Genomic DNA, 27,594 nt, shown 5'->3' with positions numbered 1-27,594 from the left:
AATAAGGTAGGTGACAGATGTGGTAGTGTATCCCCGTAAGCCCAGCACTTGGGAGGATGAGGCAGGAGGTTCACATCAAGTTTGAGGCTAGCCTAAGCTACATGGTAAATTCAAGGCCAGTCTGAACTATATAACAAGATCCTGTCACCAACAAACCAACCAAACCAAACAAAACTACGTAAATAAAATGCTGCTATATATATATATTTGTCTTTTTCATTTTTATCAGTACCGGGGATCGAACTCACAACCGCCTGCTTGCAAGGCAGGTGCTAATGCCGCTGAGCTAAATTCCCAGCCCCAAAATGCTGCTGTATTATTTATAAAAAATTTACTTCCTGGAGGTGCTAAAATATGCTTAGAAATAGGTTAATTTATTCGTATTGCCATTTACATTCTGGTTCTCTAGATCTGTAAGCATTTTAGGATTTAGACCAGCCCCTTTCCTGTAGGTATGATTGCACTGATGGGGATCACACCTGAACCGCATTGGGGACAGAATTTTTTTCCTTCACATTTTAATAGCTATTTTACTTGAGAAGTCTATTTCGTTTTATAGCCCTGACTTTTCATAGTTTTTGTTACAGCATGTGTGAGGTAAATGGGACAGTCCTACAGGGAATGTCCGCAGAGAATAACGCCAAGGAAAATCATTTGGGTAACATCGTTGTTTAAAAAAGAAGCGCAGGAAGACCTTAGCTAATGTGAAACTGTGAAAGGCAGTGTCTCTGCAGTATCTAACGCACAGCACATGGAATTTGCTTCTCTTTGTTACAAATATGAATCCAAGGGTTCTAGATCGGTGAATTCAACCAACTGCTGATTGAAAACATCCAGCCAAAAGCTGTGTATTAACACTGCACCATGCAGACTCTTCCTTGTCGTTCCTCCCTGGACAATGCCGGACAGCCATGCGTAGCGTTCACACTGGTTAGGAACGTCACCTCCGCTAGAGAGCATGTGAAGAGCGCGTGTGCCTGAGATGGGACCAGGCAGGTGATGGGTACACGCAGAGAGCCTCAGCGCAGGGTTCAGGGTTCCGGAAGCTTTATGCGCTGGGGCGAGAGCCCGGTTCCTCAGTCAGGGGCCTTGCGGGGCGTGGCTCCCGGGATGCTGCGGAGGGCAAAAACCCGAGTTTCCTCTCCTGGGGAAAACGCCATAAACCTGAGAGAGCTTTGACGACGACGAAGCAGATGGGGGGCGTAGAGGGTGGAGGTCAGTGGTCAGTCTCAGTTATGCAGAGACTCGAAAGACAAAGGACGTAGGAAACGGGAGGTTACCTGTAGGGGTGGCACTGCCAGCAGAGTGCGAGGCCGAGACATGAGCCCCGCCAGACATGAGTCCCACGTCTCTGGTGAGCTCTGGGTGGCTGGAGAAGAGAGGGCAGAGAGGTTGGGGGCAGAGAGCAAAGGCGCCCCTAGGTATTCACAGCTGAACACAGAGAAGGAGTTGGGCTTTTGCAACAAAGGCAGTGGGTATTCACTGGAATGTCTGTCTGTCTGTCTGTCTGTCTGTCTGTCTTTGTGGTGCGCAGGAAGGAACCCAGGTCTGGAGCATGCTGGCTAGTGCCCCTGCTATTGAGCTCCACCTCCACCCTGTACTAGGATATGTTTATTTTCATGTGCATTGATAAGCTTTCTGCAGTTTGGAAAATTATTTCACATGCCCATGGCTTGCCTTTCCAATAAAGTAATCAGCTCCTGGGAACCTGCTATGTGTTGAATGCGTGTGTATTTATACCTCCCCCATAGCAAACCTAACAAGCAATCGTTGCCTGAGTTACTGTCATTGTGATGCTGAATTACAAGACTAATGTTTACCATGCTTTCCCTAACTCCCAAGGATCACCGTGGCCTTGGGCATGCTGTGCAAGCAGATGCTCCACCACCAAGCTAAGGATTTATTTGACTTTTTGAGGAGGGATGGATATTTGGGATTTTTTGACACTGTCTTCCTAAGTGGTCCAGGCTGGCCTCAAACTCATGGCTATCCTCCTGCCTCAGCTTCCCATGTGATGGATTACAGGTGTCTGCCACCATGCCTGGGTAGGATTTAAATGTTTAGAAAGGGAAGTGGGTGTTTGTAGTGCTAAAATGCTATAAAGACAAAATGAGACAAGAGAAAATGATCTTAATTTGTCCCAAAAGGTGGCCCTGAAAAAAACCAATAGTGCAACTGAGTGTGTCCTATTTTAGATGACCCAGAAGTGGCCGGAGCTAGTATCCCACTAAATAGGAAGTCTGCATCTGTTTCCCAGGGGCTGGTGTCATGGTATAGCTACACTTCTCAGAAGATGGGACTGTGTCTTAAATCGGTGTGCAGTTTCCTCTGACACAGTCAGTCCCGGTCCGTGCGACTACCAGCTCAGACTGATAACTTGAGGGAATTACTCCCAGAGGTGCGGGCAGCACAAGGCTTTACCCCAGACATCTACAATTAACTTTTGTGTAAAAACTGGAAAAACTCCTGATGAAGGTGTCTGCTGGGGGTGAGGATGTGGATTTTGCCCAAGCTTCCCAGAAAAGCCACTTCATGTTTATCAGCTGAAACTGTCTCTGTGCCTCACTCTGGCTGAGAATTCCAGTGCGCTTTTCCACCACAGTCTAGGGCTTTTCAAATTACAGAATGAATTTCCGTCACTGTTGCTGGGCTTACAGGGACTGGCTTTTTTACCTTGTTCCAGCAATGCATTTCATAGTACTTAGGAGTCCCTTCTGCAGCGCTTAAGTTGTAACCAGCCTGAGCTCCTGGCAGCACCTTCCACGTCCTTATCATCCACAAAGGGCATCAGAGCCATCTGCAGAAACCAGCTTGTGTGCACAGCGGGTGGCAAAGGGTCTCTTGACTCACGTGTAGCTATGGGGACTCTGTTGTTGTTTATTCACCTGTAAAACAGGCATGTTGGAGCCTTGACTCCTGAAGGACCTGTGGTTAGAATTCAGGGGATCCATGAATTGGGATACAGATATATGCATATATGTTTTCTCAAGCTCCAGCTGATTCTTTTTTTTTTTTTTTTTTTTTTTTTTGTGCCAGGGATCAAACTCATGACCTCACGCTTGCCAGGCCAGTGCTTATGTTACTGAGCTAAATCCCCAGGCACCTAGCTAAATCCCTGGACCCTCTGGAACTGAAGAGAAATGGAAGAGAATGGGAAATGGAAAAACATAGTAGTTTTTGTTTTTGTTTTTTGAGGCAGGGTCTCACTGTGTAATTGAGGCTGAACTTGAACTGTGTAACCCAGGTTGACCTTGAACTCATGAGGATCTCCCTGCCTCAGCTTCCCAAGTGCAGGGATTACAGGCATGCACCACCATGCCTGGCTCTAGAAATACTTTTATATCACATAACATTTGCAGATCTTTTATTATTATTTTTATTATTATTATTATTAGTTTTGGTTTGGTTTGGTTTTGTTGAGACAGGGTCTCAATTCTCAGCAATCCCCTTGCCTTAACCTCGTGAGTGCTGGAATTACAGGCATGTGTCACCATGTCTGACTGAAGATCTCTTTTAGAATTAATTTATTGATACATTTAAATTTTTTTTATTTTAAACAGAAAAAACAGAAAAATCAAGAACCAAACCTAAAAAACAACAGCAAAAGCAAAATGACAATAACAATAATAAAAGCAATAATTATGTTGATTTTCAAAACAAGATGATAGGAATTCAGCAGTGGTTGTCACACTGTACCTTGTCATCTTCAAAACAGTTGGCTCAGATTACCAGTACAGGAATAAAACAAAACAGCCAAATGGAACAAAACATCGGATTTCAGGGCCGGGGACATGGCTCAGTGGCACAGTGCCTCCCTGACAAGCATGAGGTTGTGAGTTCTATTCCTGGTACAAAAAAAAATTGGATTTCAAAAACAAGACAAAAGAAAGTCCCTACAGTTGCCACCATGTACACTGTCATCCTCTAACTAGAGGCCAGAGCACCAGCCCCAGGCCTGCAAATCAAACAACACAAGCATCAAGCTCTTCCCTTCACCTCGGTGGCTGTCATCCCCACCTTGTCCTCCGAATCAGCCAGTTGCTTGGGGTGGGAGTGGGGGTCGAGGGGGATTCTCTTCTGGTTTCTCAGCCCACACACCAGCTGGCTCATGGAAAGGCATGGTTTATCTTCTTGCTGAGCGTCTTCCCAATCCCCATAGCAGAGCCAGGCTCACGGGAAGCACTGTTGGAACCCTTCTGATGTACGGAATGATCCCATTTGTCACAGGGAATTTACACCTGTACATAATTCATCTTTTATTCCCCTCCTCTGCCATCAACCCTTCTTCAACCTTTCTTCCCCTCCTTATTTACAAAAACTTTGCTTCCATTTTTTTCCTTCTATTCTTTTTTCCCTCCTTTTCCCTTCCTTATCTCCATTCTCCTTTTTTTTCTTCCCATTTGAACATTTTCTTATTGCTTCCTAGTACCTGTCATCCATTTAGAGTATTTATGCTTTCAGTTTCTCACATAAGAAAACAATGTGGTGTTTAAATATGTGTGTCTGATTTATTTTACGTGAAAGTGTGTCTCAAGATGCATCCATTTACCTAAAATGTCTCAAATAACTTTCTTATGGAGGAATGGTACTTTGTTGTATATAAAAACCACATGATATTTGGAAACATCTGGGCTGTTTCCAAGATTTAGCTATTACAGTATATGCCACTGTAAACTTGGGTATGCATATATTACTGTGGTATGTTTTTAACTGTTTCAGGAAAATACCAAGAAAGGAAAGGCTGGGTCAAGGGGCTGGAGGTTTAGCTCAGCAGCATAAGCGCCTGCCTTGCAAGTAGGCAGTCGTGAGTTCAATCCCCGGTACCGATAAAAAGGAAAAAGAAGAAAAAAAAAAAAAAAGGCTGGGTCAAATGGAACCTCTAGTTTCAGTTTTGTGAGGAATCTCCGTCCTGATTTCCCTAATAGTTGTACCAGTTTGCCTGCCCACGAACAGTGGAGAAAAATTTCCTTTTCCCCCACAGCCTCACCAACATTTGTTATTGATTTTTTATTGATAACCATTCTTTCTGGAGTGAAACAATCTCAACATTGTTTTTTAAAAATTTTTATTATTTACCATTGTTTTAGTTTGTGTCTCTCCAGTGACCAGTGATGTTGAAATTTTTTCATAGGTTTATTTGCTACTTGTACTTCTTTACTTGTGAAGTTTCTCTTTATTTCAAATGCTCATTTTTGGATTGAGTCTTTAAATTTGGGGGGTGGGGACTTAATTTTTTTAAGTTCTTTATATATTCTAGCTATTAGTCCTTTGAGGAATAGCAAGTAAAAATGTTTTCCCATTCTATGCGTTGTCTCCTTACTCTATTGGTGGTTTCCCTTGCTGTGCAAAAGCTTTTAAATATGATGAAATCCTAGTTGTTGATTTTTTGTAATATTTCCTGTGAAATTGAGGTTTTGTTCATAAAGTCTTCGCCTTCAAGAATTGTCTTGTGTGTTCAAGAGATTTACCTATTCTATCTTCTAGCAAATTTAATGTCTCTATTTTAATATTTAAATCTGTGATCCATTTCAATTTTATTTTAGTGCATGGTGAGAAAGATGGGTCTAGGATTAATCTTTGGCATAGGAAAGCCAATTTTCCCAGTACTATTTATTAAAGAAGTTATCTTTCTTCCAGTGAAGGTGTTTGGCCCCTTTGTGAGATAAGTAATGAGTGTATTTGGAGTTGTTTTTGCATCTTGTATTCTGTTCCGTTGGTTGTTGGGTCTGCTTTTTTGCCAGTATCATGCTGTGGCTTTGTAGTATAATTTCAGGTTGGGGATTGTTATGCATCCTGCCCTGCCTTGGTTGCCCAGAAGCATTACTGTAATATCAAAACCAGAGTAAAAAAGAGAGGAAACCAAACAAAAAGTACACAGAAGGCTCCAACCAAAAAAGGGAACTACAAGCCATTCTTCTTAATGAATATAGATGCAAAAATCCTCAGTAAGATACTGACAAACAGAATGCAGCACATTATCAAGAAAGGATTACGCCATGGCCAACTAGGATTCATCCCAAGATGCAGGGATGGTTCAACATGTGCAAAGCAATAAATGTAATATACCATGTTAACAGAGCCAAGTTCAAAAACTACATGGTCATCTCAGTAGATGCAGAAAAACATTTGACAAAGTTCAACATCCATTTATAATAAAAACTCTGCAGAAAATTGGAATAGAAGTCTTTATCTCAATCTAATAAAAGCTGTCTATGGAGACTGGGGATTTAGCTCAGCAGCATAAGCACCTGCCTTGCAAGCAGACAGTCATGAGTTCGATCCCCAGTACCAATTAAAAAAAAAAAAAAAAGCTGTCTATGAAAAACCCACAGCCAACATCATGCTAAATGGTCAGAAACTGAAACATTTCACTCTAAAATCAGAAACAAAATTTAAAAAATCAAGAACAAGATAAGAATTCCTACTCCTATCTCTCCTATTCACTATAGTTCTGGAAACATTAGCCAGAGCAATTAGACAAGAAAAAGAAAGAAAATGAATAAGAGTAGGGAATAAACAAGTTAAATTATCATTCTTTACAGATGACATGATGCTCTGCATAGAAGACCCCCAAAAACTCCACCAAAAAGACTACTAGATTTAATAGCCAGCTTCAGTAATGTGGCAGGATACAAAGTCAGAACTAAAAACTCAGTAGCATTCTTGGTTTTTTCTTTTAATTTTAAACTGGTTTACTGATAGGCTGTTGTTGTAGTTGGGGGTTGCAAGGAGTCAGTAGCATTCTTATACACAAATAACAAGCTCATTGAGAGAGAAATTAGGGAAACAACACCTTTTATAACAACATCAAGAAAAATGAAACACTTAGGACTCAGTCTAATGAAGGAAGCAAAAGGCATTTTGAAAGCTGTAGTTCTCTCGACAGGAGATTGAAGAAGATATCAGGAAATGAAAAGGTATCTTTTGTTCTTGGATAGGCAGAACCAATATAGTAAAAAGGACCATACTTCTAAAACTGCTATACAGATCTAATACAACCCCAATCAAAATACCAGCGGCACTGGGCATGGTAGTGCATGTGTATAATCCCAGCACTTGAGAGACTGAGGCAGGAGGATTACTGCCAGTTTGAAGCCAGCCTGGGCTACAAAGTTAGTTCAGGGCTAGCCTGAACTGCATAGTGAAGCCCTGTCTCAAAAAAGATAAAGTAACATTAAAGTTTGTGTGTATGTAATCAAAATACCAATATCATACCTCATAAAATTAGAGAAAACAGTCCTAAAATTCATTTGGAACTGGAACTAGAGAACTAGAACATTTGCAGATATTTTGAGAGGTCACTGCTTTCTAGTAATTTTTAGACCCACCATTAAATCTTGTGCTCTTACTCGTTGATGAAAAATCACACCTGCAAGTTATAATTTAAAAATTTTTAGCTAGGTAGGATAGTATATGCCTGTAATCTCAGATTGTGGGAAGCTGAGGCAGAAAGATTGAGAGTTCGGGGCTGGGGATTTAGCTCAGCAGGCATAAGTGCCTGCCTTGCAAGCAGGCAGTTGTGAGTTCAACCCCTGGCACCGATAAAAAGGAAAAAGACAAAAAAAAGAAAGATTGAGAGTTCGAGTCCAGTCTTGAGGAAGTTGGTGATTTAGCAAGACCCTGTCTCAAAAAAAAAAAAAAAAAAAAAAAAAAAAAAAAGGATGTAGCTCACTATAACGGCTGAGCTGCACCACTACCCCTGTGCTGGGTGGTTTCAGCCAAGGGACTCAGATGTGTCTTTCCCCCCAGCAGTGAGCATCCATCCTAAAACTCAGCAAAGGAAAAGAATGTTTTTATAGAAGTTGGTTGTCCAACCAGAGATGTATGACTGGTTAGAGTCAAACAAGTTTGGATGGTATTTGTAGCAAGAATTCTTGAGAGAGAATGAAATGTTTCTAAACATGTACTTTATTTACATCATTTTTGAAATTAGATAAACCCACTGATCATCAATGGGAGGCTGCAAAGAGCAACCTTTTCAGCGGGGGAAAACACTATGCAGAGATAGGCAGGCAGCATCACGTTGCATGGGCCCCCAAAATGTGTAGTGTTTTATGTCTTAGTAAAAATAAATAAAGCATATATATATATATATATATATATATATATATATATATATAATGTGAATCTCATCATGAGATTGTCTTACTATTTTTATTTTTTTCCTGGTGGCAGAGATTGAGCACAGGGTCTCATATGTGCTAGACAAGTGCTGTACCACTGAGCTCCACCTCCAACCCTAGTGTTTTAAAGAAAAATAACAATATTCATATGTATTTTTATTGTGGTAGAAACATACATAACATAGAAGAATTAACCATTTTGTAATACCAGAATCTGGGAGGTTTAGGCAGAAAGATTTTAAATTCCAGGACAGCCTGGGCTACACAGTGAGACCCTGCTTTAAAAAGCCAAAACTAATTATTTTAACCGTTTTTACATATATGATTCTGTAGCATTAAGTACATTAATGTAGTCTCGTTTTTTTAAAGCTGTTTGTTTGCTTTGAGAGAGGGCTTCCCTGTAGTTCAGGCTGGCCTTGAACTGTGTAGCTTAGGCTGGCCTCAGACTTTTAGGGATCCTCGTGCCTCAGCTTCCCGGTGCTGGGATTACAGGTGTGGGCCACCATATTCAGTTTTTAACATTGTTTTAGAAACATCACCACTCTCCTTTTCTAAAACCTTTTCCTCTTTTCCAGCTGGAACTCTGTATCCGACTATTACTAAAAATAACTGCAGATGTAAAATTCAGTTTATATAATATTTCTGAGCATGCATAAAAGTTTATATATATGCTTTCTATAGAGCCAGGCATGGTGGCTCACACCTGTAATCTCAGCACTGGGAAGGCTGAGACAGGAGGATTGTTGCAAGTTCGAGACCAGCCTGGGCTACAAAATGAAAAATGAGCTCAAGGCCAGCCTGAACTGCATAGTGAAGCTCTGTCTCAAAAAGACAAAAAAAAAAAAAAAAAAGCTTTTTGTATTAGAACCCAGTGTGGCGATGCACACTTGTAATTCCAGCACTCCAGAGACAGCGGCTGGAGTATCAGAAGTTTGAAGCCAGCTTGGCTTGCATGGTGACTTCAAGCCCAGCCTGGACACAATAGTGAGAAGATCCTATCTCAAAACAAAGCTTTTTATACTAGGTAGTTTATGTCTCTTAAAGAAAGTTGAGGGAAATGATAATTCAGCATCTTCGAAATCTTTTTAGAAATTCATTGTGAAACCTTGCTTCAAGTTTTATGCTGCATGCATATCTGCCCATATTCCTTTTTAAATCCTGCTTGTTTTGTGGCACAGGGTATTGAACCCAAGGCCTCACAAGTGCTAGGCAAGCGTCCCATCGCTAAATTGTAGTCCCAGACATCTTAAATCATTTTTAAGTTTTAAGAAGTCACCTTGTTTTCCAGCTTGAAAAATTTATTTTGCCTCACATCCTTCTTTGGAGTCTCCCTTTGTAAAAGGGAGCCCCCGAGTCTCTCCCGTGGCAATGTGACTGCCTTGGTAAGATGGAGCTCCGCTTGTTAACGCTGTTGGTTGTTTTTGCAGGCCTTGTTTTTCTTGGAATGTGCCACAGACTTAAGAGTTTGTACAGCGGCCTTAGCCAGATCCCTAGCACCAGTGTGTAATTAAAGGAAAATATATCTTGTTTATAATCACTGCCATTTCCAAATGTTTTCAAAGCAATACCATCCGTGGGGACAATAACATATACAAACCACACTAACACTGGTAAAGTCAGATTGTTTTTATTTTAAAGGCTTAATTTTATGGCATTGTATTTCAGGGAATTTTCTGGTTGTGGGATGGGGATGCAAACAGCAGTTTTTCCTTTTTTGCCATTTATGCTGGCATCATGTAAAAGTGTCCATTGTTCTCTGAAAAAGTCACATTGGTAGAATCATTGCTTTTACTTCATTTAAAATGTTTTCTAACATAAATCCTCTATATTAGGAAAAATATAAATGTCATATAAAGTTCCAGTTTATTTATTATAGTACTTGGTTTTGTTTTTGTTTTTTGATACTGGGGATTAAGTACTTTTTTATTTTTTTAAGTAAAACTAGAAATCAGAAAAAGTATTAGAGCAGTTTCTGTTTAACATTTAGGTATGTGTTTTTATGGAGAAGACACAAGTAAGACTTACTTTTGCCTTACTCGTTTTTAATTCCTGTTTCTAAAATGTTTTACTAGTGTGCTATTGGCTGATACATAGCCAACCTCAGCTTTGTGGAAGACTTGTTTCAAAATTGGCATTATTAGCCAAAATTGGCATGGTGGCGCACGCCTGTAATCCCACCACTAGGGAGGCTGAGGCAAGAGGATTGCTGCAAATTCAAGCCTAGCCTGGGCTACAGAAAGACCCTATCTTAAAAAAGAAAAGAAAAGAATTGGTATTGCTGCTTTTGCTACCTAACTCAGCTTGTCACTGGGCAGTGACTGTCTTTAACTGATTATTTTTATTTTTATTTTTTTTGGTGCCAGGGATCAAACTCATGACCTCGTGTTTGCCAAGGAGGCACTTATGCTTTTGTGCTAAACCCCTGGCCCCTAACTGGTTATTTTTAGTGAAAGGAAGTAATACATGTGACAATCAATGATTAAAACAGGAATTCAACTTTATTTTTTGTCTTTTTTTTTTTTAAATTTTATTTAAGGAGAAAAGGAAAAAAAAAACAGTGAAAGGGTACAAGTTATACAGATTTACAGAAAAAAAATGAACAGTAGGAAATCACTAGTTAATGGATTACATATTGCCATCTTAGAAATAATTGTTCAAGTCACAAAATTAAAGCTTGTAGAGTAGACATTCCAACAATGATACTGCAAACAGTTCTGTTCAATGATCCAATAAAACTCTGTGATATCATTTTCTATCTTATACACTTAAATATACATGCAGTTATATAGTTTAGAGCACTTTCTTTTCCTCTCTTTTGTACAATGGCTATTACACATTTTGGGTTTCATTGCTCCCACGGTTATTTTTTGTCTTTTTAAGACAGGGTTTCACTATGCAGTTCAGGCTGGCCTTGAACTCACAGTTATCCTCGTGTCTCAGCCTTATGAGTGCTGAGATTACAGGCATGTGCCATCATACCCAACTGCAACTTTTATGTGGAAGTATAATATAAAAATTCTGTAATTTTTATATTATATATAATTTTATATATAATATAAAAATTCTGTTGAAAGTAAGTGCTATGTCTGAGTAGTTGATCAACTTTTTAATACATAGTATTCTAGGTACTGAAGTACTGTTAATTATTGTAGTTTCAGTTTAATTTTGCATAATGTTTAATAGAAAATCAGCCAGGTGCAGTACCACATGCCTGAATTCCTAGCTTCTTGGTAGGTTGAGGCAGGAGGACCACTTGATCCCAGGACTTTGAGGCCAGCCTGGGCAACATTTAAGACCCCATCTTAAAGAAAAACAAAAGGAAAGGAATTAGGATAGTGGCGTTTTTGGTATCATTTCTCCATTCTTTTTCTCTGGGTGCTTGTCTATAGTGATTAAAATGTCCATTATAATTGTTAGCTGAACTATACCCAGACCTCTTTCCCATTCCTGGTAGGTGGGGTTCCAGCAGGTAGAGCGTTTGCAGTGTCACAGGGCTTTGGAGCTTTCAGTATTGTATACTTTAAACCACTGCAAGTCTGTACTCAGATTCACCCAAGATTTGTGGGATCGAATCAAGGACCTGGGACACCACCCACCAGTGGTTCCTGGTATAAAATTAGCAGCTGAGGGAGGCTTCCCCACCCCCGGGGTGGGCTTTGTGTCCATGAATGGTGTGTACCAGCATAACAGCAATGGATTCTTGCAGCTGGAGCCTGAGAGGCCGGGGCGTAATTCAGTGTAGGGTGCTTGCCTAGCAAGCCCTCAGCCTGAAGTTCAGTCCCCGGCTTTCAAAGTGAAAGATAAAAAGCTTCCGAGCAGTCTTTGAGAACTATGTTAAGCACAGTTTCTGTCAGCTTAAGTGTGTTCATTTCTGAGTGATAGAATTTGTTAGTTCTTAGAGTGATAGAATTGGTTTCTCAAACTTGAAAACTAGACCACCGAGACCATGTCCTCACCACTGTGTCTGAGGTCTCATCTGTGCAGTTATTGGTTGTCCAATCAGCAAGTTTGGGACTGTCCTCACCTTTGGAATTTATCTCCCTGAGGCCTGGGCTTCAGTTTCTCATCCTCCTGCTCAAATAATCCTGGATGTCTTGACTTCAGGCTTCACTGTGGCTCCATTGTTGGTGGTCATTCCTGTGCAGTAGGTGATAGCCCAAGGCAGCTCAGGGAGTTCCAGCAGGGCAAGTTAAATGATCGCCACACTTTTTCCTCCCTGTGGAGAGAGTGTTGAGCCCACTTAGTGGAAGGTGGAGTGTGAGAAAGAAGTGGCCTTAGCTACCGCCTCCACCAGCCACAGGTCCTGGATGCCTCAGAGAGCACTAGGTCCCTGAGGAACAAAGTTTAAAAATCGCCAATGTGAGCCAGGCTGGTGGTACACACCAGTCATCCCAGCACTAGGAGGCTGAGCAGCAGATCACTGCAAGTTGAAGGTGAGCCTGGGCTGTGCAGTGAGTTCAAGGCCAGCCTGGAAAATGTACCAAGACCCTGTCTCGAGATAGAAACAATAACCTATGTGCTCTCCTAAGTTCATTTAAAAATGGGAAAATGCAGGCCCAAGAAGTTGGAACTTGTGGTCAGTCACACTGAGCGTAAACATCCAGGTCAGCCCCTGGTCCTCCCTGTGCTCCCCCAGTGTCTGTGAAGCTGGCCTGAGGCTTCCTGTGCCAAGTGTGGTCACTGCCACTGTTACCGCACACTGTTTGCTAGCTAGCTAGAGGACTTAAGATACTGGGCTCATTTTTACCCCACCTCATTCCAAGTAGGAATGAAAAATGTAAAGACCTCAAAGCTGCACTTCACTAGAATCTTATGCCATATTGTCTTCTTTTCTGCCTTTGGAGAATTTTTTTTTTTTAATTGGTACCGGGGATTGAACTCACAATTGTGCTTGCAAGGCAGGCACTTATGCCACTGAGCTAAATCCCCAGCCCTGTGGAGAATTTTTAATTCATTAACTTTTCCCCTAATAATTTTTGTTAGTCTTCCACTTTCTCTTTCAGCCTTGAGCCTGGTGACAGGATGAAGTGCTGTTGTGTTGGACACTTATTACAAATGTATAAAACAATGAAAATATAATCATATTTTTTCTAGTATCATTATTTCACAAAGAGCCCAGTGATATTATCTGAAGAAGTGCCCCTAGTTCTCTTTGAAGCTCTCTGAAGAAGAACTCCTAGCTCTCTCCTAAAAGAGAGTTCTTTTAAAAGCAGAAACCAAGCTTGGAGGCAGAGGTTTGCAATACAAGTTTTATCTTGGGGGCTGGGGATTTAGCTCAGCGGCATAAGCACCTGCCTTGGAAGCAGGCAGTCGTGAGTTCGATCCCCGGTACCAGTAAAAAGGAAAAAGACAAAAAAAAAAAAAAAAAACAAGTTTTATCTTTTTTTTTTTTTTGTCTTTTTCCTTTTTATCGGTACCAGGGATCGAACTCATGACTGCCTGCTTGCAAGGCAGGCGCTTATGCCGCTGAGCTAAATCCCCAGCCCCACAATACAGTTTTAATAGTCCAGAACAATTTCAGTACAGTAAGCAGAGTGGAACAAAAACTCTGTACCATTAGAGGCTATTTCATGGCAACATTTTTTGATCATGATACTCTTTAAGAAATTGTTTAGCTGGGTATGATGGCACGTGTTTTCTTTTTATTTTAAAGAAAATAAAACACCAAAACAAACCAGTAAAAGATACAGAACTTCAAAACATTATGAAATCAACAATAGTTACCTTAGTGCCTTTTGATATCTTCAAAATAGCTGTAGGTAACTTTGGACATAGTAAAAAACAATAGAATAAAAACAAAGCAATGATTATAGTAAAGGATTTCAAAACAAGCCAACAGTAAATCCAGCATGGCTACTGTAATATATCTTGCTATCTTTGAAATAGGTGCTGATGGCACATGTTCGTGGTCTAGCTACTCAGTAGGCTGAGGCAGGAAAATCACAAGTTTAAAAGGTCATCTTGGACAACTTAGTGAGACCCTGTCCCAAAGTAAAAAGGGCTGGGTAGTAAAGAACTTCCTAGCATGCACAAAGCCCTGGATTTGATCTCTAGTAGACCTACCAAAAAATTATTTTTGTCTAAACACAATAGTTTACTTTTCAGTTTTGCAGTGTTAAAATATGCAGCATTTTTTGTTTGTCCACCATATTTTAGGACATCCTCATTTGATAGTCCCGCTCCTAACCTAGTACCAACACGCACAGTGTGCTAAATTTGCAGTAAATGAATAATGAATATTTATACCCACTGAACAGCTAGATTAAAGATAGAAATAAGGAAGCAAGCTTCCCATTTCCTAAGTCCTTCTCCAGGGTAGGAAACAGGAGGCAGGAGAGAAGAGTGCAGTTCATCGGTCCATGCCCCCGTTCTTCTTCTCTATTCTTTACCTTTCTGCCTTAAAACGTTGGATACTGGACAAACTGGTTTTGCACCTGGGTTCTCAAGCAGCACAGAGCAGTGACTGCTTATACCCTAAATGCACCTCAGCTTCCTGTGAGGCCAGCGTACAGGGCCGGGGACCCAGCTTGGCCCTGGGGCCTTCCTGAGCAGGGCTGATGTGGTAGGAGGCACAAAGGCTGAAACTCACAGGGTGGAGAGCTGCATGGAGACAGCACCCTGGAAGTCTGCAGTCTCCTCAAGTAACTTACTTGTGTCCTGTACAAAGCACAAAAATATGTAATGGACATAGAAATATCCAGCCTCCGATAATTAACGTTTAACTGATGTCCGCCAGGTGCAGTGGCAAGTGTCCATGTGCTCAGAGCCCAGCAGGAGTTCGAGGCCAGCTTGGGCATCATAGAAGTCTCCATCTCTTTAAAAAAAAAAAGTGAAGCAGAAATGACCAGAGATGCAAGCAGTAGGAAGTACCATTCATAATGAGGAGAACAACATCAGTAAAATCCTCAGGGACACTGTCAGAAACTACCCAGATGACAGAATTACTGCAGAAAGACATTAAACTGAACTTTTAGTGCTGAAAACCACAGTGTTTAAAAATAAAAGTATATGGGATGGGTGGGATGGGATGAACAGCCAAGTTAGATACTGCAAAAGAAAAAGAATTGAACTTGGAGTCAGCAGTAGAAACTATCCCAACTGAAAGCCAGAGACAAAAATAATTGAAAAAAAATGCTATCAGCGAGCAGCTTAATAGTTGTATAATTGGGATCCCAGAAAAAGGCAGAACACAAAATATTTTAACGTTTTATAGCTGAAATTTTTCCAAATTGAAGCAAAACTATAAACCTATAGGTTCTATAAGCCCAATGAACCCCAAATATAAGTATGAAAACTATACCAAGTTCACCATAATCAAATTGCCTAAAAGTAGTGGTACAGAGAAAAATTAGAACATTCAGGGCAAAAAGGACATTATGAATAAAAGAAACAAAGATTACAAAAATAATAGAACCCAGCCCTGGTAGTATACTCCTATAATCCCACCACTCTTGGGAGGCTGAGGCAGGAGGATTGCAGATTCAACTCCAGCCTGGGCAGTTTAGTGACTTAACCAAAACCTTATCTCAAAGTGAAAAATAAACAAAGGGATAGAGATATAGTTCCCCCAGAGATATGTGGTATAGATCCACGCCCTCCTTCCGTGTGGCTGACGTCCCCCCCCCCCCCGCTGTTTTGAAATGTCACTTTGACGTGGTGTCCTCTTGATTGAAAGCTAGTCACAGTATTTGTTGACTCTGTTAAGAATAATTTTAAATATTAGCTTTCATTTTTATAGGGATAGTAGTCCAGTGTCTGGGGCCAGGATTTCTAAGCTGTGGGTGCTGTCAGAACTCTGACAGATGCCACTGTCAATAGCTGCTGTGGCGGGGGCACCTTTTTTTTTTTTTTTTTTTTTTTTTTTTAATCGATACCGGGGATTGAACTCACAACTGCCTGCTTGCAAGGCAGGTGCTTATGCCGCTGAGCTAAATCCCCAGCCCCATGGGGGCACCTTGTCTTGTCACATGCTTTGGTCCAGTCACCCGGACAGAGGGGCATCTCTTTCACACAGCCTTGCAAACCCCACCTGGCCTCAGCACCTGCTCCCCAATATCAGGGTGGTTCTCAGCACCTCACTCTGAGTCCCTGGTGTTTCCCCCTTTGAATTAGTCAGTTTGAGTTTACCTTGGTGCCTGGACCTCATGAGTCACATTGAGGAAAGAGGCAGCTCTCACCTGGGGACTGTGCCCGAGGGTGCGGTGGATGGGAGGCTCATCACTTGTCCCCAGAAATGCATGTGACCCTGTGACAAGTAGACTTCCCGGGGTATCCTGACTGTGCAGGCTTGAGAGATTTCCCGGGGAGGCACCCTGCCTGGGAGGTGGTTTGCAGACTGAAGTGGGTGTCCCCACGGAGTGCGCTACCAGGTCAATGAGACCAGCCTCTGGTGAAGCAGCAGGGTGCACACTGGCTTTTCATCTCTCACTTCTATAAGGCGGTCCTTTTACTTCGATTTCTTTAAGGACTGACTTGTCACATACCACACTAAGGTAGCAAATGTTCTGTCATTGGAAGGCCTGGTGGCAGGGACACTGTGGTGACAGTGCCACGGCTGACCTTCCTCAGAACTTGTTTGACAACCTTGGAGATCCAGTAAATGGAGAAAGGAAGGAGGTGAGGGTATCAGGGAGGCAGGAGGCTGGGGGAGCAATTTATTTTTGATGTGATCTGTTTTCTTTTATTCATTATAGCTTACATCAGAGAACTCCAGGTGCTGGGTTGATTGATTAATTGTGGTGCTGGGGATTGAACCCAGGGTCTTTGCACTGCTGTATCCACAGCTCTCTTCTATTACACTGTCCTATCACATTCTGAGACAGGATCTCACTAAACCACGAAGTTGCTCAGACTGTACTTGAACTTGCAATCCGCCTGCCTCAGCTTCCCAGAATGCTAGATTTCAGGCATGCACCACCACATCCAGCTTTGAGATACTTTAAAAGTAACCTTATAGGGGCTGGGGATTTAGCTCAGCAGCATAAGTACCTGTCTTGCAAGCATGCAGTCATGAGTTCAACCCTAACCCTGGTACCATTAAAAAAAAAAAGTAAACTTGCAGCCAGTGAGATGGTGCACATGTATAATTGCCAGCTACTCAGAAAACAGAGGCAGGAGGATCATGAGTTCAAGGCCAGCCTGGGCAATATGAGACCCTATCTGAAAATAATTAAAATAAAAATAAACTAATAGGGATACAGTGGAAGTGGGTTGAAATGATCTATGATGTCTGGCCATAGACTTAATTATGTCACAATTGTCTCATTTATTCCATGCGATTGTGATGTCTGAGAGACCGGCCCATGACAGAACAGTAGTGGCCAATGCAGTTCCACCGTTGTCAGTGTCACGAGGCTTAGAGGACACCTTCCCATGGGCACTGTAAATCTGTTTGGTGGCAAATTTCCTGACCCCCTCCAGGCCCCACTCCTCTACAGTCCTGGCCACCGACACAGTGGTGACCTGACCCCACCCAGCTCTGGCAAGCACCATCCCCTTAGCTCGCATTCCTCCTCTTTCCAGCCCTGGCTGTTGCCTCCTGTAGGCTTTCTCTTCCTCCTCCCTTCCTCCCAGTCGTCGCTTCTTTCCACTGAGCTCTTGTGCTCTTGTTGCACACAGCTTGTCACCAGGCGGTCATGGGGACTCACCTGCCAGTGGCAGGAGTGCACGTCCCCTTGGCTTTGTGGTTGATAGAGTGGCAGATCTGGGGGAGCCGGGGAGGAGATTCAGGTTAGCCAGAGCAGACACTTTGCCTTGCCTTGGGCATGTCCCTTCTCTGGGCATCTCTTCAGGGCTTCACCCTCAGCCAGCTGCCGCTCATAGCCGCCTGTCCCAGCCGCCCAGAACCCAGGGGCTGGCATTCTGTGATGTCAGCTGTTCCACGCAGCTGCAGTGGCGCAAGCCTGTGTTGCCGGGTGGCGGATTACTAGTGTAAGTGACCTGCATCCGGGGAGTCACTCGTGGGAGCTATGTGCTTAGTTGTCAGGGCTCAGGAGAACCGCTGGCTGGGGTTCCCACTCCAGTGTCCTGGCTGGGACATGGGTTGTTGGGAATTGAACAGCGCCATGCTGCAGAGGAAAAGCCAGGCCCTCTTCTGTCTCAAAGCTTCTTCTGTCAAGAAGCCAGGCCTTCTTCTCTGTCTGCCTGAGTGAGGGCTGCCAACCTATGGCTGTAGGTTGCTGTCCATGTTCAGAGACACAGCCACAAACCGCACAGACTCCTGAATCTGACAGCTGTTCCAAATCAAACGTCACTCCCGCCCCTGGCTCACTCCCCGTTTAAGGAAGTTATGGTTCTCTTTGTTTATGGTCCATTTGGGGGAATCTGCTGCCAGCTATCTGCTGTCTAGAATCTTTCTTGCTTTTGAGGGTTTTTTTTTTTTTTTCAATAAAAACCATTTACATTGAGTACTTTCCTGATTTTTTTTTTCCTTTTTAGTAGTAGGGACTAAAACCAGGGACACTGTACCACTAAGCTGCATCTTTAGTCCTTTTTTATTTTTTATTTTGAGACAGGATCTTGCTAAATTGCCTAGGTGGGGCTTAAACTTGCAATCCTTTTGCTTCAGTCTCTCAGAGTGCTGAGATTATAGACAAGCACTATCATGCCTGGCCCCCAGACCTTTTAAGATTTTTGTTTTTTGTTCTGTTTTGTCCTGTCCTGTTCTGTTCTGTTCTGTTCTGTTCTGTTCTGTTCTGTTCTGTTCGAATCTCAATAAGTTGCCCAGACTGCTCTCAAACTTGTAAACTTTCTGCCACAGTCTCCCTTACTGCTACAATTACTGGTGTGCACCACTGCGCCCAGCTTAAAATAAAAACTTTTTTTTTTTTTTTTGGTACCAGTGGAATCAAACTCATGACCTCACTTGCCAGGCAGGTGCTGTGATGCTGAGCCATATCCCCAGCCCCTTTAAATGAAAACTTTCTCAAAAGACAACAAATTCTTATTTATTTTGAGAAAGACCTTGCTCTGTTGTATAGACTGGCCTCCAACTCCAGGGCGTAAATTCCTGGGCTCAAATGATCCTCCTGCCTCAGCCCCCTTAGCAGCTGGAACTATGGGATCACCAAGACTAATGATGTTTTTTGAAATCACATTAATAGTAAGCAGTTAGAGGAAAAACTCATAAATTGCGCATTGTTTATCCAGAATAGCATCATGTGTGTTGTACATTGCATCGACGCCTCTGGCTCCCGTCTGCTTTGCTGAAACCTGCTTTCCTCTTCTTCCCTCCAGTTGTCATGGATGATGATGATGACTCGTGTCTCCTCGATCTTATTGGGTAAGTGGCTTATCCCACATCCAGGGAATCAACCACTGAAGTTTCCTCAACAAAACAGCCTGACTATATTAAAACCCTTTGAGCTTTAAAATAAAGAATCGGGGCTAGGGATTTAGCTCAGCGGCATAAGCACCTGCTTTGCAAGCAGGCGGTTGTGAGTTCAATCCCTGATACTGATAAAATACATAAATAAAATAAAGAATCATGATAGTCAAAGTAGCAAGTCAAGTCAAGGAGGTCTTTGTCAACATGGGGTCATTATTTAGGAGTCCCTTACTAAATTCTTGTTCTAGAAATCCCCAGCAGTGTGGCTCAGTGGTAGGGCCTATGTTTAATATCTAAGAAACCCAGGTTTGAGCTCCTGCACATACACATACACACAGAGTCCTGGAAGGCAGAAATGAGTCATGATGGGAAATGGGATAACATAAAGCAAACTACTGAGGAAATCATTTTAAAATAGCGAGTGATTTTACTCAGGCTAATCATTTTCATTTTGCCCTAGTAATAATCCTAAACATGGGTTAGATATGTATTTGCTTTCTTCTTTCTTTCCTTTTTCTTTTCCAGAGACCCACAAGCACTGAACTATTTTCTACATGGACCTAGTAATAAATCTGTAAGTAACACAGCACATCAGAGACACACATTGGGTTTCTTCTTCAGGTCTCGGTAACCACTATGCTGACTTTATCCTTTGCAGAGCAGCGATGACTTGACAAACGCAGGGTACCCTGCAGCCAACTCCAACTCAATTTTTGCCAACTCCACTGTGAGTATTGAAAATTCACTCAAGCATTCTGGGCCAAAGATGCTTGGTGAATAGGGTCTTTGCTGCCTTTGTAGCACAGAGAATCCCAGCCTTGCCCTTTGTAATTTACACAGCAGGAAAAGCCATTGAATTAGGGTGACGTTTCTCTTTTAACTTGGTCACATATACAGCAAGCTGAATTTACTTTGCCAGTTTTTTAAGCTTTCAACTTTCTTCCTGAAATGATTCAGAGATAGGAAGTCATATCAGAATCTTTGGAACCATGTTGCATATACTTTAAAGAAATCTCGCGTAGCTGGGTGTGGCAGTGCACTCTGTTGTAACCCCAGTATTGAAGGAGGCTGAGACAGGAAGTCTACAAATTGAAGTCTCACCTGAACAAAACTTACTGAACAATTACTTACTGATTGGTAGTACTGGAGATACCAGGAAGCACTCAGGTACATCAATAGCCCTTTTTATTTTGAGACAAGATCTTTCTAAGGGAGCCGGTCGTGGTGGCTTACCCCTGTAATCCCAGCACTCGGGAGGTTGAGGTGCAAGTTCGAGACCAGCCTGGGCTACAAAGTGAGCTCAAGCCAGCCTGAACTGCATAGCGAGACCCCGTCTCAAAATAAATAAATAAATAAATCTTTCTAAGTTGCCCAGCCTGGTTTTGAACTTGAGATCCTCATGCATTAGCTTCCTGAATAGCCAGGAGTAACAGCTATGAACCACAACTCCTGGCAAGAAACCATGTTTTGCTTTGATTTTTTTGTTTCTAGTACTAGGGATTGAACCCAGGACCTTCCCACTGAGCTACATGGCCAATTTTTTGTTTGTGTTTTTTGAGCACGGTCTCACTAAGTCACTAAATTACCCAGACTGGGTTCAAACTTGCAGTCTTTCTGCCTGGCCTCCCAGAATGCTAGGATTATAGGCATGTGCCTATAATTATTTTTGATCACAGTTATAGATTGTTTTCATCTTAAGAAAAAAGCCTGACATTTTTTGAGCATGTAGTATTGTGTAGTACTAAGCATTTAACATAATCTTTAGGGTAATTCTGTAAAGTAGTTGTATTAATATTCATATTCTGGACGAGAAAACTAAACTACAGAGAGGTCAAGTAGCCCAGTATCGCTCAGCCATGAACCATTGCCTGTGTTGCCTTAATACTGAGCATATGGAGTTTGATCCCTGGTACAAGAAAAAAAGAAATGTATTCATGCAGTGCATGAGATACTAAGGACTGAACCCAGGGCCTCCTGCCTGCCAGGCAAGCACTCTACCACTGAATTGTGGCTCCAGGCCTTTTTTTAAAAAAATCATTTTGGAAAAAAAATTACTTTCAGGCAGAGGCTCTCAGAATTTGCCAGGTTGACCAGTTGTGGTGGTACATACCTGTAATCCCAGCACTCAGGAAGCTGAGGTGAGAGGAATGCTGTGATTTTGAAGTCAGCCTGGGTTACATAGTGAGTTTAAGGCAAGCTTGAACTGCACAGTGAGACCCAGTCTCCAAAAATAAAAACAATTGTCCAGGCTGGGCTCAAATTCTAGATCCTTCTGCCTCAGCTTCCCAAGTAGCCGGATTGCAGGTGTGCGCTCCTCCTGGTTACCTTCACCCTCCGGACCGTGGGTCAGAGCCTCCCTAGCCTCTCGCTTTGCTGTGTAACTGAATGCCTCAGTTTCCTCACTTATGAAACCAGAGGAACATTTTTTCCCTTTTCCTTTTTTTTTAGTGCTGGGGATTGAACCCTAGGACTAATACAACAGACAAGCTCTCCCGCTGAGCCCCAGCCTGTGTAGCATTCCTGACACTGGTTTTTTGTTTCCTGACTTGCATTTTGAATGAGGAATAATGGCATGTGATGCTACTAAGCCCATAAAATAGTTATCAAGCCTGTTCCTCAACATGAATATTTTGTATTTACTAACTCTCCTACTTCCATATGAGTATTCATTCGAACTAACTGCTTTATTGGATGTTTTTTATTGGGAGGTTTGGTTGCATCATGTCAGATGTAATAGAAGTATTTAAAGTATTCTAATAAAGATGGGTATCAGTCCCAGCACTGGAGGAGGCTGAGGCAGGAGGAGCACATATTCAAGTGAGCACAGGGCAATTTAGTGAGACTCTATCTCAAAATAAAAAGGCCTGGGGATATAGCTCAATGATAGAGTATCCCTGGATTTGAACTACAGTATCTCAAAAAAAAAAAAATTGTTTTAAGCCCGTAGTCTATTAATTTGTAGCCTATGAATGTGTTGAACTATGCTTCATAGTGCAGGAGATACCCATTGTGGCCTTGATGTTTCTCTGCTGAGAAACCCTCTGCTTTCATTTGCTTTTTCTACTTACTTTCAAATGATTTGCCAAGTCCTGAGGTGATATCTTTGTTAGTCCTATTTCAGCTGTTAATTGGGTGTGAAAGAAACTGTTCTTGGCTTGTTTTGTTTTGTTTTGTTTTGTTTTGTTTTGTTTTGTTTTGTTTGGAGACAAGGTCTTTCTGTATAATCTAGACTGGGTACAAACTATCCTCAAATTCACAGCTGCAGCCTCCCAATTGCTGGGACAGTGTGTGCCACCACACCCACCTACCACTTTTGGCTTTTCATCCCATCATGATTCCCAGGCCTTACAGGTTAGCCCTGGGAGCGGCTACACTTTTGTAAATTGGCATACTCTTGTTTTGTTTTGCTTTTTTGGGGTCCTGAGGATTGACCCAGAACTCGACTTTCACGTTAAACTATATCCTTTCTCCTCCCTTTTTTCTTTGTCTTTTTGAGACAGGGTTTCGCTATACAATTCAGGCTGCCCTTGAACTCACATTGTAGTCCAAGTTTGGCCTCAAACTTGTAATCCCCCTGCCTCAGCCTCCTAAATACTGGGATTACAGGTGTGTGCCACCAAGCCCAGTCTTTATTTTTTATTTTTTGGTACTAGGGATCGAACCTACCACCTCACATTTGCCAAGCAGGTGCTTGTGCTGCTGAGCTAAACCCCTAACCCCTATTTTTTATTTTGAGATAAGGCCTAAGTCACTCAGTTTCCCAGGCTGGGCTCAAACTTGTTTGTTTTTTTTTTTTTTTGCAGGGGGGAATGGTTCTGGGGCTTGAACTCAGAGCTTGAACATGCTAGACAACCACACTACCTGTGACTGAGCCCATCCTTCTGTCTCAGCCTCCTAAGTAGCTAGGAATGTAGGCATGCCCAAGCTCCCAGCTTGAAAGCAATCCTAAAAAAGCTTCGGAGCTGGAAGTGTGTGTACTTAGTCTGCATGAGGCCTTGGATTTAGGCTCCAGCAGCAAAAAACTAAATAGTCTGGGCCAGGATTTCAAAACCATGGAGCTGCGCTCTAGATAATCTTCAGTATTTCATGTTGTTTGTTTCCTATAAAGTAACACATCAAATGATTGATGCACAACTTATAAACATGATGGTAAACGTGAGTACTAAGGAACTAAAGAGTAGAAAGGAAGGCAGCTTGGAGAGCTGTGCCTAAAATGCAGCATTGCTCTATTTATGTTCAAAAGTGAGATGAATTTTTTTGTAGATCTCTTTAAAAGACTGGATATGCCCTGTAACATGTTGCTTATTTTTTTAGAATGCTGATCCTAAGTCATCCCTAAAAGGTGTAAGCAACCAGCTTGGAGAAGGGCCCAGTGATGGGCTGCCACTCTCAAGTAGCCTTCAGTTTCTTGAGGATGAACTTGAGTCTTCTCCGCTTCCTGATCTCAGCGAGGACCAACCTTTCGACATTCTTCAGAAATCCTTGCAGGAGGCGAACATCACTGAGCAGACCCTGGCGGAAGAGGCGTACTTGGATGCCAGTATAGGCTCCAGCCAACAGTTTGCACAAGCGCAGCTTCATCCTTCTTCATCAGCATCCTTTACTCAGGCTTCTAATGTTTCCAGTTACTCAGGTCAGACGCTGCAGCCAATAGGGGTGACACACGTGCCCGTGGGAGCATCATTCGCAAGCAGCACAGTGGGTGTGCAGCATGGCTTTATGCAACACGTGGGCATCAGCATTCCCAGCCAACATTTGTCTAACAGCAGTCAGATTAGCGGTTCTGGTCAAATACAGTTAATCGGGTCATTTGGTAATCAGCCTTCCATGATGACTATTAATAACCTAGATGGATCGCAGATCATATTAAAGGGCAGCGGACAGCAAGCTCCATCAAGCGTGAGTGGAGGGCTGCTGGTCCACAGACAGACTCCAAATGGCAACTCCCTCTTTGGGAACTCCAGTTCCAGCCCCGTAGCACAGCCTGTTACTGTTCCATTTAACAGCACAAATTTTCAAACATCTTTACCTGTGCATAACATCATCATACAAAGGGGTCTCGCACCAAACTCAAATAAAGTCCCAATTAATATCCAGCCAAAGCCTATCCAGACAGGTCAGCAAAATACGTACAGTGTGAACAATTTGGGAATCCAGCAGCACCACGTGCAGCAAGGGATCTCTTTTGCCTCTGGGGGCTCACCGCAGAGCTCCGTGGTCGGCCCACACATGTCCGTGAACATTGTCAACCACCAGAACGCCCGGAAGCCCATCACCTCACAGGCCGTGAGCAGTGCTGGGGGCAGTATCGTCATCCACTCCCCTCTGGGCCAGCCGCACACACCCCAAAATCAGTTCCTCATCCCCACCAGTCTTGCCGTCAGCTCCAGCTCGGTCCACCATGTCCAGACCATCAATGGGCAGCTTTTGCAGACTCAGCCCCCCCAGCTCCTTCCCAGCCAGGTGGCCTCAGAGCATGTCATGCTGAACAGGAACTCCTCCAGCATGCTTAGGGCCAGCCAACCGTATTCTGGACCGGTGCTGAACAGCCAAAACGCCCCTGCTGTGCAGTTAGTGTCCGGCCAGACCTTTGCCACCTCTGGCAGTCCCGTGATCGTCAACCACGCCTCCCCTCAGATTGTGGGTGGACAGATGCCCTTGCAGCAGGCATCTCCAACTGTGTTGCACCTGTCACCTGGGCAGAGCAGTGTTTCCCAAGGAAGGCCTGGCTTCACCACCATGCCCTCTGTGACCAGCATGGCAGGACCCAGTCGGTTTCCAGCTGCCAGTTCAGCCAGCACTGCCCATCCCAGTCTTGGGCCTGCAGCTCAGTCTGGGCCCTCTGGAGCAAACTTTACAGGAGATCAGCTGGCCCAGCCCAGTAGGACTCCAGCACCAGTCAGCACATCTCATCGTCTTCCAGTTCCTTCTTCCAAATCTACCAGCACCTTCAGTAACACACCTGGTGCAGGAGCTCAGCCGCAGTTCTTCTGCCAGGTAAGGCCCTTGGGCAGATGATGGACCAACAAATTACACATAGAAAGATAAAACGTGTGTTTACTTGAATACAATTTTCATCTCCCAATTTTTTTAGCTTAAAATTTAAATCTATGATTGGTTGTCCTTCTTTTTTTTTTCTAAACTAAAATGTTTTACCCAGCCAGATATGGTGGTGCATGCTTATAATCCTCCCACTTGGGAAGCTGAGGCAGGAGGATCACCATGAGTTTGAAGCCAGCCTGGGTTACATAGTGAGTTCAAGACTAGCCTGAACTGCATAGCAAGACCCCATCTTAAAAACCAAAGTAAAGCAGGGGATTTAGCTCAGCGGCACAAGCGCCTGCCTGGCAGGTGCAAGGTTGTGAGTTTGATTCCCAGTACAAAAAAAAAGCAAAAACCAAAAAAACCCAAAGTAAATAAATACAGTTTTTTTACCCAGCACAGCCCCGTGGTAAGAGTCCAGACTTTGGATCGGTCTCCTGGGTTTGAAGCTGGGCTTTCCGGCATGGAGCCCATGGCCTGGCCTCTCCAGGTTTGTTTTCCTCAGCGAGGAGATGGAATGATCATGTTACCAGCTGCGGGCTGTGATCCTGCAGAACCTTAGCGCGAGCCCACACCGTGCTTGATAAAATGCGCGAAGGCACTAAGGAGGAAGATGACTTCAGATGACACTCACAGACCCGCTAGGCCTGTGCCTGGCCTGTGGGCAGTGCTGTGGCTGCCTCCTCTGTACTGGCTGGAGTGCATCAGGGACCCCGGGACTCAACAGCGTGCAGTGCACAGCCAGGGGAGGTCCTGGCCCGAGCGTCAGCCTAGGTCCCTGAGCCTGTGCTTGTGTGGGGAAATTATCCTGTTTCCGAGCAGGAACCAGTGTTAGGTCATTGGGTCGGCCGTCCCTCTTCGTCTGACCTTTGACTCTTCTGCGCTTGGTGGCCTCGTTCCAGGCATGCTCAGTGGTTTGTGCCCTGGGAGCACCCATTCCACACCCACACCCACACCTGCCCCCTTATCCTGGCCGCTGCCTTTCTCCTTGTCAAGAGTTTCAAGAGCTCTGTTTCTGTACACCAGTGTTTTGCTACGACTCTCTTAAATGTGTTTAGGGGTTTTTTATTGGATTTTATTTTTGTGTTTTGCTATCAGGAATTGAATTCAGGACCTCATATTGCTTTGCCGGTCAGGCGCTTCTGTAGCTGAGCTATATCCTGGCCCAACACCGATCTTTCAAAAACCGTATAGCTTTGTTTTAGTAATTCCATAAAATGCTAAAGAGACAAAGATTATTTCTGGTCTGGGTTGTTCAGTGTATTAGTTTTAGTATCAAAGGGGTGTGAGTATAGACTCTGTGTGTGTGTGTATTAGACATAATATTGATTTTTGTCTTTTTTGTTTTTTTTTATTGGTACCAGGGATCGAACTCATGACTGCCTGCTTGCAAGGCAGGCACTTATGCCGCTGAGCTAAATCCCCAGCCCCATATTGATGTGTTCTGAAATTTAGTTTTAGTTTTTTTCATTTTTTTCCTTGAAATAAAATGGATTTTGTAAAAAGGGAAAAAAAGAATATCAGACTACAGAAAAGTTACTACAGAAAAATTGGTTTTATCCTCTTTATGCCTCTCTTCCACCTACATTCACATCACAAACACACACACACACACACACACTGATGCTTCTTGGCCCCAAGTGACTTCAGACTTCAGTGTGTAAACAGTGACGTTTCCCTATACAGCCATAGCATAATTATCAAAGTCAGTGAATCAGCATTAGCACAACACAACCATCCCCAGGCCTCGCTCAGACTCGGTAGTTCTTCCAGTAACGTCCCGCCAGCAAAAGAGGAGGGAAGCCGTCTTGGCGTCTGCTGTCCAGGATGCACCCAGATGCTGTCTCGTTTCTTGCCCTGTCGCCTTTCACCCTTCAGCACATCTACTTCTGTCGTTGGCCTTCGTGAGCCTGGTGTTTTTGATGACTGCACACCTGTTGTTTTACACTTCTTTGGCGTTTCTCTGATGTTTCCTCCTAATTAGTTTTAGGACGTGTATTTTCAGCAGGGTCATCACAGAGGCGTTGCACCCTTGAGGTTCATGACTCAGCGTTGCCCCTTTGGTGGTGACGTTAGCTTTGAACTTCTGCTCCGGGTAGTGTC

General features: G+C 43.2%; 1 protein-coding gene and 1 long non-coding RNA gene across 4 annotated transcripts in view; one reads left to right on the top strand and one right to left on the bottom strand.

The window, feature by feature from the left end:
• Bicral (BICRA like chromatin remodeling complex associated protein) overlaps nt 1–27,594 on the top strand; it is an 83,101-nt gene that overhangs the window by 27,889 nt on the left and 27,618 nt on the right. For 2 of the 3 annotated variants that reach the window (XM_063238847.1, XM_063238846.1), the window contains exons 2-5: nt 19,359–19,404; nt 19,975–20,023; nt 20,108–20,176; nt 23,764–25,446. In XM_063238847.1, coding sequence (XP_063094917.1) covers nt 19,364–19,404; nt 19,975–20,023; nt 20,108–20,176; nt 23,764–25,446 — 1,842 coding nt within the window. In that variant the 5' untranslated portion in view covers nt 19,359–19,363. Of the gene's footprint in view, nt 1–19,271; nt 19,405–19,974; nt 20,024–20,107; nt 20,177–23,763; nt 25,447–27,594 lie in introns of all 3 variants that reach the window. The other variant, XM_063238845.1, reaches the window with a different exon arrangement.
• Nucleotides 10,762–27,594, bottom strand: part of LOC134473684 (uncharacterized) — a 35,220-nt gene continuing 18,387 nt past the window's right edge. Inside the window, exons 2-3 of the long non-coding RNA XR_010044065.1 lie at nt 12,148–12,339; nt 10,762–11,424 (exon numbers count right to left, since the gene is read on the bottom strand). This is a non-coding gene — a long non-coding RNA (uncharacterized LOC134473684). The remainder of the gene's footprint in view (nt 11,425–12,147; nt 12,340–27,594) is intronic.

The sequence above is a fragment of the Cavia porcellus genome, unplaced genomic scaffold (assembly GCF_034190915.1).
Source record: "Cavia porcellus strain 051 isolate PalLab524CR breed Dunkin Hartley unplaced genomic scaffold, mCavPor4.1 scaffold_28, whole genome shotgun sequence".
NCBI classification, from domain to species: Eukaryota; Metazoa; Chordata; class Mammalia; order Rodentia; family Caviidae; genus Cavia; species Cavia porcellus.
Note: the sequence above shows the minus strand (reverse complement) of the source record. Positions and strands in the feature narration are given on the sequence as shown.